Source organism: Brassica oleracea, chromosome C9, assembly GCF_000695525.1.
Source record: "Brassica oleracea var. oleracea cultivar TO1000 chromosome C9, BOL, whole genome shotgun sequence".
NCBI classification, from domain to species: domain Eukaryota; kingdom Viridiplantae; phylum Streptophyta; class Magnoliopsida; order Brassicales; family Brassicaceae; genus Brassica; species Brassica oleracea.
In genome coordinates this window covers 14,333,925-14,347,790 of record NC_027756.1, presented here as the reverse complement: position 1 = coordinate 14,347,790, position 13,866 = coordinate 14,333,925, and the positions used below count along the sequence as shown (strand labels likewise).

Genomic DNA, 13,866 nt, shown 5'->3' with positions numbered 1-13,866 from the left:
TTCAATTTTTTGGTTTTCGTTAGAAATTGGTCGGAAATCCGTCACAAACGTCCGACGACATTGAAGTCCGTCGGAACCTCCGTCGGAATTCGGCGTGTTTCCTTGTAGTGACTCCATTCTCCACGGAGCCATTATTCAGGCTTTTACATATAATCTTACTGATAGTTTTATACTAGCCAGAGATTTCCTTTTTTACTTAGAGAAAGTGCATATGAAACTTCTTCATTTTCTAAAACTGGAGTTTGGTGTAACCGGTGAATGAAGAACTGAGACAAGCTTGAGAGGTACTTTCTTGACAACCGTAAGAGTACCAGCTTCTTCTATATCGATGTCTCTATCCGTCATCCCATCAGGCAACTTCCAGTCGAAGAAGTAAAGTAAGTTCAAGAGTACCAATTCAACAGTAGCCATCCCCATAGCCATCCCGGGACATATCCTTCGACCAGAGCCAAATGGTAAGAGCCCGAAATCTTGTCCTTTATATCCCACTGGACTATCAATAAACCTATCGGGGTTAAACTCTTCTGGGGTTGTCCAGAGTTTGGGATCTCGTCCTATGGCCCAAGCGTTGACCAAGATCCGTCTCTTTGGAGGAATATCATAGCCTTGAACCTTGATGTGAGCCATAGTTTCCCTTGGAAGCAGAAGAGGAACTGCTGGGTGTAATCTAAATGTTTCCTTGATCACGAGGTCCAAGTACGGAACTTTACCGATATCTTCTTCGGTGATTCTCTCCTTAAACTTTCTTCATCACTTCCATGTTTCTTGCAAGTTCCGTCATTGTCCATATCATGGTGATGGCCCCAGTGTCTATCCCAGTAAAAAATATATTCTACCAACAAACCAATAAAGTAAATTAAAACTTTATGCTAAATTTGAATACTAACGTTTTTAAACAACTCTTAGATTTACCGCGAGAACCCCCTTGATATGATCTACCGTGAACCTCAAGGAATCATCTTTTCCTTGTTTATGTATAACTTTCAACATTAAATCTATAATGTCATCGTGATCTTTTGATCTTTCAAGACTCATATGATCATCGATCATATGTTGAAACAGGACATCTAGCTTGAGATAAACATCGTTGAGCTTCTTGCGTTGTCCCGAAAGCAAGTCAAAGAGCCATCCAACTCCCGCGATGGGGAAGAAATCAGAGAAAGTAAAACTAGCTAGGGCAGTCTCTCCTTCGAACACAAGCTCACCGATCTTTTCTTGATCGATAATCTTGCTCTCGTGGAAACTCTCTCCAAAAGCAACTCTAAACAAGATACTCGCGGTTAGACAGAAGAGGGTTTTGCTCAAATCGACTGGAGATTGCTCCACCGAGGATTCAGACAGTTTCTTGGCTAGCAAGTTACACTCTTCCTCTCTGATATATCCAAAAGACTGGACCTTTTTGAAAGAGAAAAACTCGCGCACCAAGAACTTACGCCGCTCTTTCCACTTCACTGTACTGCGTAAAGCCGATATCCTTAAAACCCCGAGAGATTAGCCTCGACCCGACAAGCTTAGGCCTGGTGCAACAATCTTTGTCCTGAGTTCTGAGCACTTCAGTTGCTTCTTTCGATGAAATTACCGTTACAGGGACCAAACCTAAGTGAACAAGCATGACATGTCCCGTTCTTTCGGCTAGACGTTGAAGTGACCTGTGAGGCAACCCTCCAACTTGGTGTAAGTTTCCGACAATCGAATACTGTGGAGGGTTTGGAGGAATGTAGATGGTAAATTCGACAATCCCTCAAGGCCCGAAGAACAGACGGCCCGGCCCACATGAAGCGGAGCATCAGCTCGACGCGGCGGCTTGAACGGTCGATCTCTCGGCGCAATACGAGAGAGCTTTCGATGGGCTTCTCAACTAAATACTCCGAGGAAACGATTTCACAAGATCACGTGGGTTTCTCGGCCCAGCGAGTTAAAGCCCACAGAGACGACGCAAACTAGGTCACAGAAGAGCGTGAGGTCAACTATAAAAGGGGAAGGAAAGACAACGTAGAGGGGATCCGAAATCACTGATACTCACTAGGCGGCTAGATTAGGGTTTTACCTTTGTTGTCTCGCCTTGTTGTATCTCTCCGGCAAAGCCTTCGAGGCTCCGGCACCTTTCAGTTTATATATTTCCTTTCCTTGTAACCGACGAAACACTCTTCTGATCTATAATAAGACGTCTTTGCTTAAACCCACATCTAAAATCGAACGTTCTCTCGTTCCGTACCGTTTCCCGATCAAACAAGGAAGATTCCATTTAGAGCGTTTGATCTTCTTTCCGACAAAGATTAAGGAAGCAAAGGTGATGAGAAAGAGACACAGCAAAGAGATTGTCATTTTTCTTTGTTTAATGAGAAAATGAAATTGATATTGCTTTTTAAGTATCTTGATAGTTCCAAGAGGCAAGAAGAAAACAAAATTCCATAGGATTCCATTCAGATATGCTTCAAACTCATCTCAAAATACTGTAGAACTTTTGGAAGTTAATATTTAAATAATGTAATATATTATAACATAGTGAAATAACTTAAATCTTTATACACATAATTTGTTCTTGAAAGCATAGACAATGTGAGACTCTTGAAGCTCATATGCATAAGTGCAGCACAACAACTTCAACATATTATTACCTATCTCGTATTGGGGTAACTACACATTATTACAACGTCATTTAATTAATTAATTTATCACAACTTCAACATATTATTACCAGAACCAGAGGAGCTCTCAAACGGTGGCTTTCCAAGAAGACAACGGTGGAGTATCTGAGTTCTTAAAGGTGGGGACCATGGCCGTGTATCTTTCTCCTTTTACAGACTCTGGCTGTCCGATGGTCTCGAGCTCAGACATCTCTTCTGGAGTGAGTTTCACTGATAAAGCTCCAATGTTCTGATTGAGGTTGTCGATCTTAGTGGTTCCTGGGATGGGGCAAACATCATCTCCCTGGTGGTGAACCCAAGCCAGGGCTAGTTGTGCAGGAGTGCATCCTTTCTTCTCCGACATTGCACAAACCTTGTCGTATAGAATCTTGTTGTGGTCTAAGTTTTCCTGTTGGAATCTTGGTAGAGTCTGCAACAAGAAACAGATTCTGAGCATATGTACAGTCAGTGTAATTCATCATCAATCAAGTCTTTCAAAGCAGATAGTAGTAGTTGCCTTTCTGAAGTCATCATTGTCCAGATTCTCAACAAGCTTTGGTCCTGATGCGAAGAAGCCTCTTCCTAGAGGACTGTAGGAAACAATCCCTATCCCAAGTTCCCTAAAGAAGGAAAGTGAACATCAATATTGATGAATATTGCACAAAGAAACAACGATGTAATCAATATACCTGCATGCCGGGACAATATCTTCTTCCACGTCTCTCGTCCACAAAGACCACTCTAGCTGCACTGCAGTGACTGGGTGAACAGCATGTGCTCTTCTGATAGTTGAGGCAGAGGCTTCAGACAAACCGATGTACTTTATCTTACCTTCTTCAACTAGCTTCTTCAGTTCTCCCATCTTGGAATTTATAGAGAAAGAAACTCATGAGTCTCACTGAAGAAACCCCTCAGACAATAACCCAGCAGTATCACAAACAGAGGAATGGAACCGGTTCTGAGATTTTGGGGGATATAAGACAATTTATTAACTGTTTATAGATTTTTGTGACAAAAAAAAACTGTTTATAGATTTTTTTTTCTACAGATTTGGGGCCTATATATATGTAAATTGTTTCTAAAATTTTGAAGTCCAAAGGCCAATGTTTCACTAACCTATGTTCGGAACCCATGCGACAGAAGCGAAAACATGTTTTTATTAGTTCAATTCTATACGGAACTAAAGATAGACCTACTTGGAAACTTTGAAACAGCATGTCATGGAGGATGACATTGGAAGAGAAGGCTTACAGTGATCTCGATAGGGACACGGGTATCAACCCGATGCTGATAATAGAGATCAATGCAGGCAACATCAAGCCTCTTTAAACTTGCTTCACAAGAAACCCTCACGTAGGCAGGATCTCCTCTCACCTCTCTCTTCCCCTCTGCATAAGTGGCTCCAAACTTGGTCGCAAGCTCCACTCTCTCCCTCACTCCATCATACTTAAGAGCCTAACGGAGGATTCAAACATCTCAACAATGACAAATCATTTCTCCAAAACAAAACATGATAGAAATCGCGGATCTGAACCTTGCCGAGGAGAAACTCGTTGGTCTCAGGACCGTAGACGTCGGAGGTATCGAAGAACGTAACGCCGGAATCAATGGCGTGGTGGAGAAGAGCGATGGCGTCACTTTCGGGCTTGGAAGGACCGTAGAAAGAGGAAATCCCCATGCAACCGAGGCCCTGAGCCGAGACCTCAAGGCCTTGGCTTCCCAGCTTCATCCTCCTCACTTCGCAAGCTTTCGCCATGGTTTTCTCTCTCTTTCTCTCTGGATCGTGTCTAGCCTCTGAAGCTCGGTTATTGCTGGACATTTGTAGTTTTGTTGGTGAGTGAAGAATATGTCCGAATTTAAATTTGACAACTTCACGGTTTACAAAACTGATTTACTATCCAATTGTGACAGGATAAACTGGTTATCCTTTTGGTTTAGTTATTTAATCTCTTTGGTTTAGTTCTTTAATAATTGGTTTAGTAAACAACTATATGTAAACGTTTATCCCTTTGGGAATAATCAAATCTAAAAACATAAACTTTATCTTCTTCCTTAATCTCTCTCTATCATAATCATCATTCAACATCTATCATCATCATCATCACACGAATCCAGCATCTTCGAGATGAAATCTCTTCCCTTTTAGATCGTCGTCTTCTAGACCTGTGTTCACCAATCTTCGGATCCTCGGTGGGTTTCTAGATTGGATCTCTATCTACACTAGTTTTACTGTCTCACCAATTTTGATATTCTACTACATAATCCGAGATTGTCGATCCTATAATTAGTAACCGAACCGGTTGGTTTGATCTTGTTAACTCTTATGTAGTAATTCGCGGTTTACAATTTGGTTTACCATCCAATGTGATAAATTTACTACAAATCAGATCCGACGACCGACTGTTTCGATCCTATATCTCAGTAACCAACCGATTGTTTAGGGCTTTAATGGTTCTTTAAAACCATTTGATCGGTTATTTTTCCGGTTGTGTGTTCTATTTTGATACACATTTTTGTCGGCACTGTTTGTCTAAGGGATCGTTTTTATAAATACATATTTTCTTATACAAAAATATATTTTCATCCGAAATTTTTTCCAAAACTTATAATATTCTAAATAAAAATTTTATAAGAAATTAATTATAAGTAAATTTGAAGGGTCTAAAATTTTTCTTGTTCATAAAATTATTGAACCGGCATAAACCAAAGGTACATAAAACTTAGCGGCGCTCCCGTCACATGCATTCTCAAAACCAGTCACCAAACAGATGATAAACTTGTGCAATCCAAATATGGTTATGCTGCTTTCCAAGAAGACAATTGTGGAGTTTCAGAGTTCTTGTAAGTAGCCATTATGTTCCAATGTCGTTCCCCTTTCACTACATCCGGTCTGGCAATGGCTTCAAGCTCAGCCATCTCATCAGTAGTGAGTTTCACAGATAAAGCGCCAATGTTCTGGATCAGGTTTTCGATCTTGGAGGTTCCTGGAATGGGACAGACATCATCTCCTTGGTGGTGAACCCATGCAAGAGCTAGTTGTGCAGGAGTGCAGCTTTTCGTTCTTGCTATCTCTTGGACTTTCTCGAAGACAATCTTGTTGTGGTCTAGGTTCTCCTTTTGGAATCTTGGTAGATTCTGTGAACAGAGAAAATAGTAGCAAACAGAACATAACTACGATGACTCCAAATCTTGAAGAGAGAACTGAATCAATCGTGTACTTGCCTTTCGTATATCACCTTGCTTCAAATTCTCAGCAAGTTTGGGTCCTGATGCAAAGAAGCCTCTTCCTAGAGGGCTATAAGCTACAATTCCAATCCCAAGCTCCCTAAAGATGTTACAAGAGATGAGATATTAAACATGTAAACAAAGAGAAAAATGTAATGGCTGATTCTGATTCTGACTCCTCACACACCTGCAGGTAGGAATGATATCTTCTTCCACCTCTCTCGACCATAAAGACCATTCTATCTGCACAGCGGTTAGTGGGTGAACCGCATGCGCTCTTCTGATAGTTGACGCAGAGGCTTCAGACAAGCCAATGTATTTTATTTTACCTTCTTCAACAAGCTTCTTCAGTTCTCCCATCTTTGAAAACAAGGTCACCAAAACAATAAGTTTAACTTTTTAGCAAAAAAAAAAAAAATAAGTTTAACAATAAAAATTTATAAACAAAAAATTGGCTCAAGGAGCATAATAATGGTCTTCTCAATCATCACATTAAAATGCATATCTCAAACTCCAAGTTGTTGTCATAAGACTTATTATTACTACTAATCAGATTTTTGGTTGCTCTATGAAATATATCAGTAACTTGGGACACAAGTTTGGAGTAAAACTGAAACCAAGAAGACATTACCGTGACTTCGATGGGGACAGTGGTATCAATCCGATGCTGGTAATAAAGATCAATGGAGGTAACACCAAGACGCCTTAAACTAGCCTCACAAGTAGACCTCACATACTGTGGATCTCCCCTGAAACCAAATTTTCCATCTTCAGAAGCAGTGATCCCAAACTTTGTCGCCAGTTCCACTTTCTCCCTCAAACCATCTTCCAAAGCCTGTCAAGGGAAAAAAAAACACAAACAGATCCACAGATCAAGTGTTTGTTGATTGGCATGCAGCTTAAGCCTTAAACTCTAATTCACAGCATAAAACCCCAATCCCAAGTCATATCACCAGTTTGTTACCTTGCCGAGGAGCAGCTCGTTTGTCTCAGGGCCGTAGAAGTCGGAGGTGTCAAGGAATGTGATTCCAGCTGTAATGGCATGACGTAGGAGAGCGACGGCGTTGGTCTCAGGTGTCGGAGCTCCGTAGAAAGCGGAGAGACCCATGCAACCAAGTCCCTGAGTCGAAACCTCAAGCCCTTGGCTCCCCAGCTTCATCCTACGAACTCCGAAAGCTTCTTCGGCCATTGATGAATCAACTTTTGAAGATTAAGCAAAAAGATGCAGCGAAAATGGGTTAACGCACAGAAAAGCAAAGGGTTTTTTGAGCATTTGGAAGCAGTAGAAGCGAGTGGTATTTAACCCATTTTTAACTCAACCCGAAATACCGACATTAACCCGAACCGGAAAAACCGAATCTGAATCCGAACTGTTTGACAAAAATATCGAATGGGACTTATGAGCTTACTATTTTGGACTTTGGTTATATAACTCAAACCGAACCGAAATCCGAATTAGGATCCGAAGATATCTGAAATTAGTTAAATATGTTAATGTTTTTATATATATTAAGGTGATTTAGATATTTTAGAGTATTCAAAATATTTTTGTAGTTTGTTTTATTTGTTATTTTTAATACTTTTTAGTTAATTTAGATAGTTTAACTAATTTTTAATTAGATTTGTAAATAATTTATATATTTTGAACTTTTTTTTGTTAATTTTTGAGGTTTTAAAAAAATATTTTTGTATGATTTTAAACATTGGTTAAATCCGATCCGAACCAAACCCGGAAAGAACCAAACCAAACCCGATCTGATAATAGTAAAAACCGAATGGTACTTATGAGCATAACACCGAAAATCTGGAAATCTGAATCACCCGGATCGAAACCGAACGGACCACCGAACGCCAGTTCTATCATTGGAGTCAGCGGCCAGATTTTAAGGTTCAATGTTAAAACTGAAAATTAAGAGGACAAAACAAATTTGTAGTCTTTCTAGGATTTTCTATTCGGACATTTGACTGTATTATTGTTTAATTTTAATTATGACAAAATAAATTTAAAATAGTCTTTAAACTTTGACGTCACTGCTGACTTCGGCCTTGAAAAATAGATTTCTTTCTTTCTTTTGTCAACAAAAATAGATTTATTTCTAAAAGCTTAGAAAACTATTTCTTAAAGAAAAGCTACCCAGTTGATAATAAAGGTAAAAACTTTATTTTATTTGTTCTTTCCAATATAAAAATTTATTATTTATACTGTGAAAACACAAACAAAATATATAAAATTAAACAAATAGCAACTCAAATCATTAAGGGTTGATAAATATATTTTGTTTTAACATCGATGGCCTAATATAAAGAACATGAAAATAATGTATAAAAATAGAACTATTTCCTAAGCTTATTAAAAAATCACTTTATCATACAAAATTTAAATACTTAAAATTATGAAATAAATATAGTTTTTACCAAAATAACCCAAAATTTAAGTTTGAAGGAAAATATAAGCATCTTATTCAATCAAATGTAAATGTAATTTTAATGGATAGTGAAAAATTAAACTATAACCTTATGACCAAATAGAAAACTTTGAGAATTTTAGACGAAATAACGAATTTAATTTTATATCTAATTTGTAAGATTTTAAAATTTATTTTCAAGGAAATAAATTGAAATCAGGTAAATATAAAAATTCTGAATTGTGTAAATTAAAATTTAATAAAACTGAATAATTAAGAAGTAGATGAAAGAAAAATATTGTAAATCATGTTTACCAATAATCTTCTATATAAACAAGGTCAAAACTCTAAAAAAAAAAAGATAAGCAATTCATGTCAGAAATATGCAGCTAAAACTAAGATTTTATACTCTACACGCTATACTCCTATTTTAAAATCAATAAAAACGATGACTTTGATTTTCTTGATCTCTTGATTCTAGCATAGTATCACCAAAACCATCATTTATTTGATCCAAACTTGTATCATCTATATAGATGGTTTATAAAAAGAAGTAGATTTAACCAAACCGCGTTGATTCAAGCGGTAAAGAAGTTCTGGCTGTAATTTCCGGCATCTGAGTTCGATTTGCATGGGTTACCTAGCTCACTGTTCAGTATGCAGAAAGATTTTTTGCCGGAATACTGGTGAAGGAAAATAACATTGGAAGCACCATTCATTCTCAATTTGAAGTGTTAACTGGAGAAAGTAAATCTATGATTACGTTCCAGCAAACATGAGTTTTTCTTTTTTGCAATAGTGTGGCAGTTGGTGAAGCTGATTTTCTCAATTTATGAGGAATTCCAAAAGTATATAATATTTCTCAACAGGTTCACAAACTCATTTATCTATATGTAGACAACATAAAAGCGCATACAAGTTAATACAGTGCTCATGTAAATGCTAAGTCACCAGTTTGGATCTCCAAATGGTTTTAAGTTCATATTGACAAACAAAAAAATTCAATTGGTCATTTTATAACTTGCTTGTTTTGAAAGATCTATGTACGCCATTTGTGCTTGTAAAGAGACACAATTGACGTTGCATTCTAAAATCTTAGTTTATTTTGATATAAAACATACAAAATCTCTATAATCGGTTCCTAAAAAGAAGTTAAACCTCCCAAACAAATCAAATCTGTAGTTTACCAAGAACAAATTTTAGCAAATTCCCGCAACCAATAATTCTGAAACCAAAAATATAATTCCTTTTATTAGGGAGATGAACTTAATTAGAAAAATTTCCCACGATAACTTATTTCCACTTTTTTAAAAAGAACAATTTAAAAGAAAATATGGCAAGCTGCAACAAACCCCAGCTCTACCTCACGACCATCGTCCTTACCGTGGTCTTCTTGACGGCGAACCAAGTGGTGGAAGGGCGTCGCAAGGGCCTCTGCGCCCGAACCGCATACCCAAAGTTGTGTCGATCGCTGGTTAAAGGGTCAAACCCCAGACTAGCCACACTCAGCACCATTTGTGCCCTCGAGACTAAGACAAGACGGGCGATTGCAAACGCAGCAAAGTACAAAAAAGGAAACAAACAGGTTACGATTTGCCACGCGAAACTTAGAGACGCAGCCTTTAACCTTAGGAAGGCGAAGAACAGCCTCAATAGACGACATAGTAAGATGCTGAGAATCTTTTTGACCAGGGCTGTGTCAGATTACGGCGTTTGCGTCAACGCGTTCGTAGACTCGCATCAAGTTAACACCGTTCAGAACGCTGCGGATGACCTGAGGAAGACAGGAACTAATTGCTTGTTTCTTTCTACTTTGATTAGAAGAAGATCGAACCGCAGGAGAAAACGTAACTAATCCCTCAAAAATCTGACAGAAAATAACATGTTTCTCTTTTGGAGGGTGTTCTTGAGCAACACCAATCTTGTACTGTAATTATTATAGAACTCTTAGCCATTTTCTTGATTTTCAAAATGTAATTTTACCAAAATAAGATCTCAAAAAGGGAATTACATTGCGAGGGAGTTTCGTTCTCTCAACTGTAAATCAAAGCTAAGATCAAACCAATTCACAGAAACATGAACAGTAGCCTATTTTTTTTATTACCAATAAGAAACATAGCAGAGAGAATGCAAATGCTCTCTCTTACACGACTAACAATGTCTTGCTTGTAAAGGGAAATAAAAAAAATGAAGGAGAAGAGAGATTGAACAGACCTTACTCGTCCTGACATAATTCATCGAGCAGCTTCTCTGTTGCTTTATCAACCTTCACCTTCTCCATCTTCAGGCGCTGGCGCAAAGCAGGATGGCTCTTTCCAGCTGCTGCATATGTTCTTATCAATGATTCAAACGTCTCTACGCCTACATCATCCGTTCCCTTCTTTAAAATCTCCAACAAACTCTCAGCTCCGTTAACATCTTTCTTTTCCTCGAACTGGCTCATCAACGCTCTGACTGTATCCTCTGACGGTAGCCACTTGCCACCATCTCCTTTGCCGATAGAAACCGCCTTAGTTATACATTCGAGTGCTTGAGCCGTTTCACCCCTCTTTACATAGTAATCCATGAAGAGCTCCCACGTTTTAGCATTGAGCTTTCCTCCTCTTCTTGGAGATTTCTCCTTGAGTTCATTTGCTTTTTCGACGAGACCTTCTCTTGTATAAGCTCCAATCATCACATTTACAACTCTGATGTCGTAAGTGGAACAGTTCGCTTGCCATTCCTTGAACAGTGTCTCTGCACCAGGCAAATCTTTCAAGTTCACCAGCACTTGTATCATGTTCAGATACGCTACATTCGAGGTTTTCGGCATAGCCAGCCTCAACGAACGCCAAATCCTGTAAACCTCATTCAGTTTCCCCAGTCGTCCATACAATGTAATAAGAAACTGATACGCCTTAAAATCCCTCTCCGTGTTTTTCATCTCCAGTTCCTGAAGAGCCTTCTCAGCTTTCTCAGATAGTCCCGCGTCAACGTATATAGACGCCATGTTGCTGTACGTAGTCCAATCAGGAGCAACTCTACCATCTCTATTCATCTCTTCAATAACTCTCTCAACCCCAGAAACATCCTCGGTAGCGGCTAAAGCCCTCATCCAGACATTGTACGTGTAAGAATCCGGCATGACATCCTCGGCCTTCATCTCCTGAATCATCCCCGGAACCCTCTCGGCCTGCCCTGTCTTTGTGTAAAGAGTCATGAGGCTGTTGTACGACATGGAGCTAACGGTAATGTTGAGCTCTTTCATCTTGTTGAGTAGACCTTCTGCTTTCTCAGTCATCAACTCCTTGCAGTAACAGTTCAAAAGAGACGCGTAGGTGAGCTCGGTCTTGGATGTTTCCGGAAGATCGACAAAGTAAGACTCCCCAGCAGCGATTCCACGAGCTTTAGCAACGAGATCGAGATGGATTGCTTGGTCACTCACCGTCTTGTTCATCCCTCTATGTTCCATTACTTCAGACAGCTACAAAACCCAAAAAAAAATCAAGATCACACCTAGTTCAAGATAAGAGATCCAAAAGTTACTAACTTGTTCGTAATTAACTCTGAAACCATAAATTCTAAATCCTAAACTCTAAACCCTAAACTCTAAACCCTAACCTAAACCCTAACTTGTTCGTAATTAACTCTGAAAACCTAAACCCTAAACCCTAAACCCTAACTTGTTCCAAATCCCTACGAATAGAGAAAATGTGATACCTTGAGAGCTGGGTAATAGAGGCCGCGGCTACGGAGCTTCTTGATCGTATCTCCGACTTCCCATTTGAAGACGTGTTTGGTTCCCTTGAGGAACTGATTGAGCTGCTGACGGACACTGACCTCAGATCCGCCGTCCTTGAAGAGACGATGGTAAAGGGGTTCGTCGAGGTACTTCTTCGTCGATCTCTTTACGATGTCTCTCGGCCGGCTCAGATGTCGCAGCGCCATTTTCACGTCGGATCACAGTAAGCAGCGACAGAGAGTCTGAGGTTTCCGGTAAACCCTAGTTGACTGTCAAACTCGAGAGAATGGACAAGAACCTTTCCATGGGCTTTTTGCCCATATTATCAATTAAAATTATTGGGCCTTTAAACAAGCTTTTTTTTATAGGAGAAACTGTTTTGATAACTTGGGACCACCTTTTTAAAAATACACTTATTAATCAAAATACTTTAACATTTAAGTTTGTAATTTATTTATTATTGTTTATGGTTTAGTATTTAGGGGATCATATTGATTTTATAAACTTCTACGATTAATTTTTAAACATTTATAAATATTTTTTTCTTTTTTTTTTTGCAGTGGCCATTTCGTAAAATCAAGTGGTAGTCGAAATTAAAATGTGGACGTTCGTTTTGCCGAGTAGATACTACGCTACGCTAGAAAACAAAACACCAATGCTTCTTGTGTCTTTGGCAAGAGCGTCTGCACGCATATTCTTGATTTGGAAATATGAGATATGCTAAAGTCCAAAAAACCATCTCGTAGAAGATGGAACGGGATTAGCTCGAAAACAAACTGACGGTCAGTCAATTAAGTTACCAATCATGTCTACCAAGTCTGAGCAAGTTGTCTCTACATGTATCATAGTAATCATGTCCATAGAAGTCTTCCTTCCATCTCAGTATGGAGAGTCGAGAAACTATTGTGAGTCTTTCAAAGTGTTCAACTTTTATCTGATCCCAATAGGTTCAGCATAGTCTACTAACAGTACCAAGATTTATCCATGAAAGATTAATTTGGCATGTCGAGATATGGGATCCCACAAGGGGAATCAAAGCAACGACAAAAACTGGAGGTGCATCGTCTTCCTCTCCGTCTTCTCAAAAGCTAATTTTTCTCCAACATTCTGTTTCAAACGAGGCTAGATGGAAGGTGTCAGAAAAAGAGACATCCTTTCTATTAAACGCTCGTTCCTGAGCCTTTCCAATTATATTTGTCAATTTAAATTGTATCTATTCATTTCAGACATGCCCGGTTAAATATATTTCCCAAATTAAAAGCACATGGGATCGATAACAAACAAAAGCAAATATGATGGATATAGGATTTCTGTGTAGATCATCGATAAAGCACACATGTGCATAGGTTCACTTTACCAATAATATGTGACATTATAGAACTGTTTATCAGATGTGTCTTTTAGTTGAAAAACAATTTTTTTTTTAGAATATCTTTAAATGAATACATAATCGATTTTGGCTTCATTCCAATTGTATGTTTTTACATGCAAAATTTATTTATGGTTCTAAACATCAAAATTTATTTCAATATATAGTTTCATAAAAAATAGTTTATTTAACAATAATGACCACCGTTAGTACACTACAAGAAAACAGCGGCATACTGAGGGAAAAAATCATCGGTATGTCGTCGAAATAACGCTATTCCGACGACATACCGATGAAAAAGTCCTCGGAAATAACTCTTCGTAAATTCATCTTTCTTCGGAAATCCCTCGGAAATTTCCGACGGAATTCCGAGGAAATGAATTTCCTCGGAATATTCCGAAGACTTTTTTCGTCGGAAATTCCTCGGAATATTCTGGGTAAGATGTCGTCGGAATATTCCGAGGAAGATGTCGTCGGAATATTCCGAGGGATACACTTCCTCGGAATATTTCCAAAATT

At 38.6% G+C, this 13,866-nt stretch overlaps 4 protein-coding genes and 1 pseudogene across 4 annotated transcripts; 1 reads left to right on the top strand and 4 right to left on the bottom strand.

Annotated features, from left to right (window-relative positions):
* Positions 1 to 222: 222 nt before the first annotated feature.
* On the bottom strand, positions 223 to 2,325 carry LOC106314390 (annotated as a pseudogene).
* A 248-nt stretch (positions 2,326 to 2,573) lies between these two features.
* LOC106316664 (probable aldo-keto reductase 3) lies at positions 2,574 to 4,432 on the bottom strand. The gene is made up of 5 exons (XM_013754546.1): positions 4,162 to 4,432; positions 3,879 to 4,082; positions 3,317 to 3,489; positions 3,145 to 3,247; positions 2,574 to 3,057 (listed from the first exon to the last, which is right to left on the bottom strand). Exons 1-5 carry the CDS (start codon positions 4,381 to 4,383, stop codon positions 2,716 to 2,718), a joined length of 1,044 nt encoding a protein of 347 aa, XP_013610000.1. The 5' UTR covers positions 4,384 to 4,432; the 3' UTR covers positions 2,574 to 2,715.
* Positions 4,433 to 5,268: 836 nt separating this feature from the next.
* On the bottom strand, positions 5,269 to 7,110 carry LOC106316442 (probable aldo-keto reductase 6). Its single transcript, XM_013754333.1, has 5 exons — positions 6,817 to 7,110; positions 6,484 to 6,687; positions 6,040 to 6,212; positions 5,850 to 5,952; positions 5,269 to 5,762 (listed from the first exon to the last, which is right to left on the bottom strand). The coding sequence occupies exons 1-5, from the start codon at positions 7,039 to 7,041 to the stop codon at positions 5,424 to 5,426; spliced, it is 1,044 nt and encodes a 347-aa protein (XP_013609787.1). The 5' UTR covers positions 7,042 to 7,110; the 3' UTR covers positions 5,269 to 5,423.
* Positions 7,111 to 9,549: 2,439 nt separating this feature from the next.
* On the top strand, positions 9,550 to 10,273 carry LOC106313013. The gene has a single exon (XM_013750727.1). The coding sequence runs from the start codon at positions 9,591 to 9,593 to the stop codon at positions 10,110 to 10,112; it is 522 nt and encodes a 173-aa protein (XP_013606181.1). The 5' UTR covers positions 9,550 to 9,590; the 3' UTR covers positions 10,113 to 10,273.
* Positions 10,274 to 10,322: 49 nt separating this feature from the next.
* On the bottom strand, positions 10,323 to 12,275 carry LOC106313012 (pentatricopeptide repeat-containing protein At1g60770). The gene is made up of 2 exons (XM_013750726.1): positions 11,957 to 12,275; positions 10,323 to 11,720 (listed from the first exon to the last, which is right to left on the bottom strand). The coding sequence occupies exons 1-2, from the start codon at positions 12,182 to 12,184 to the stop codon at positions 10,473 to 10,475; spliced, it is 1,476 nt and encodes a 491-aa protein (XP_013606180.1). The 5' UTR covers positions 12,185 to 12,275; the 3' UTR covers positions 10,323 to 10,472.
* Positions 12,276 to 13,866: the final 1,591 nt, after the last annotated feature.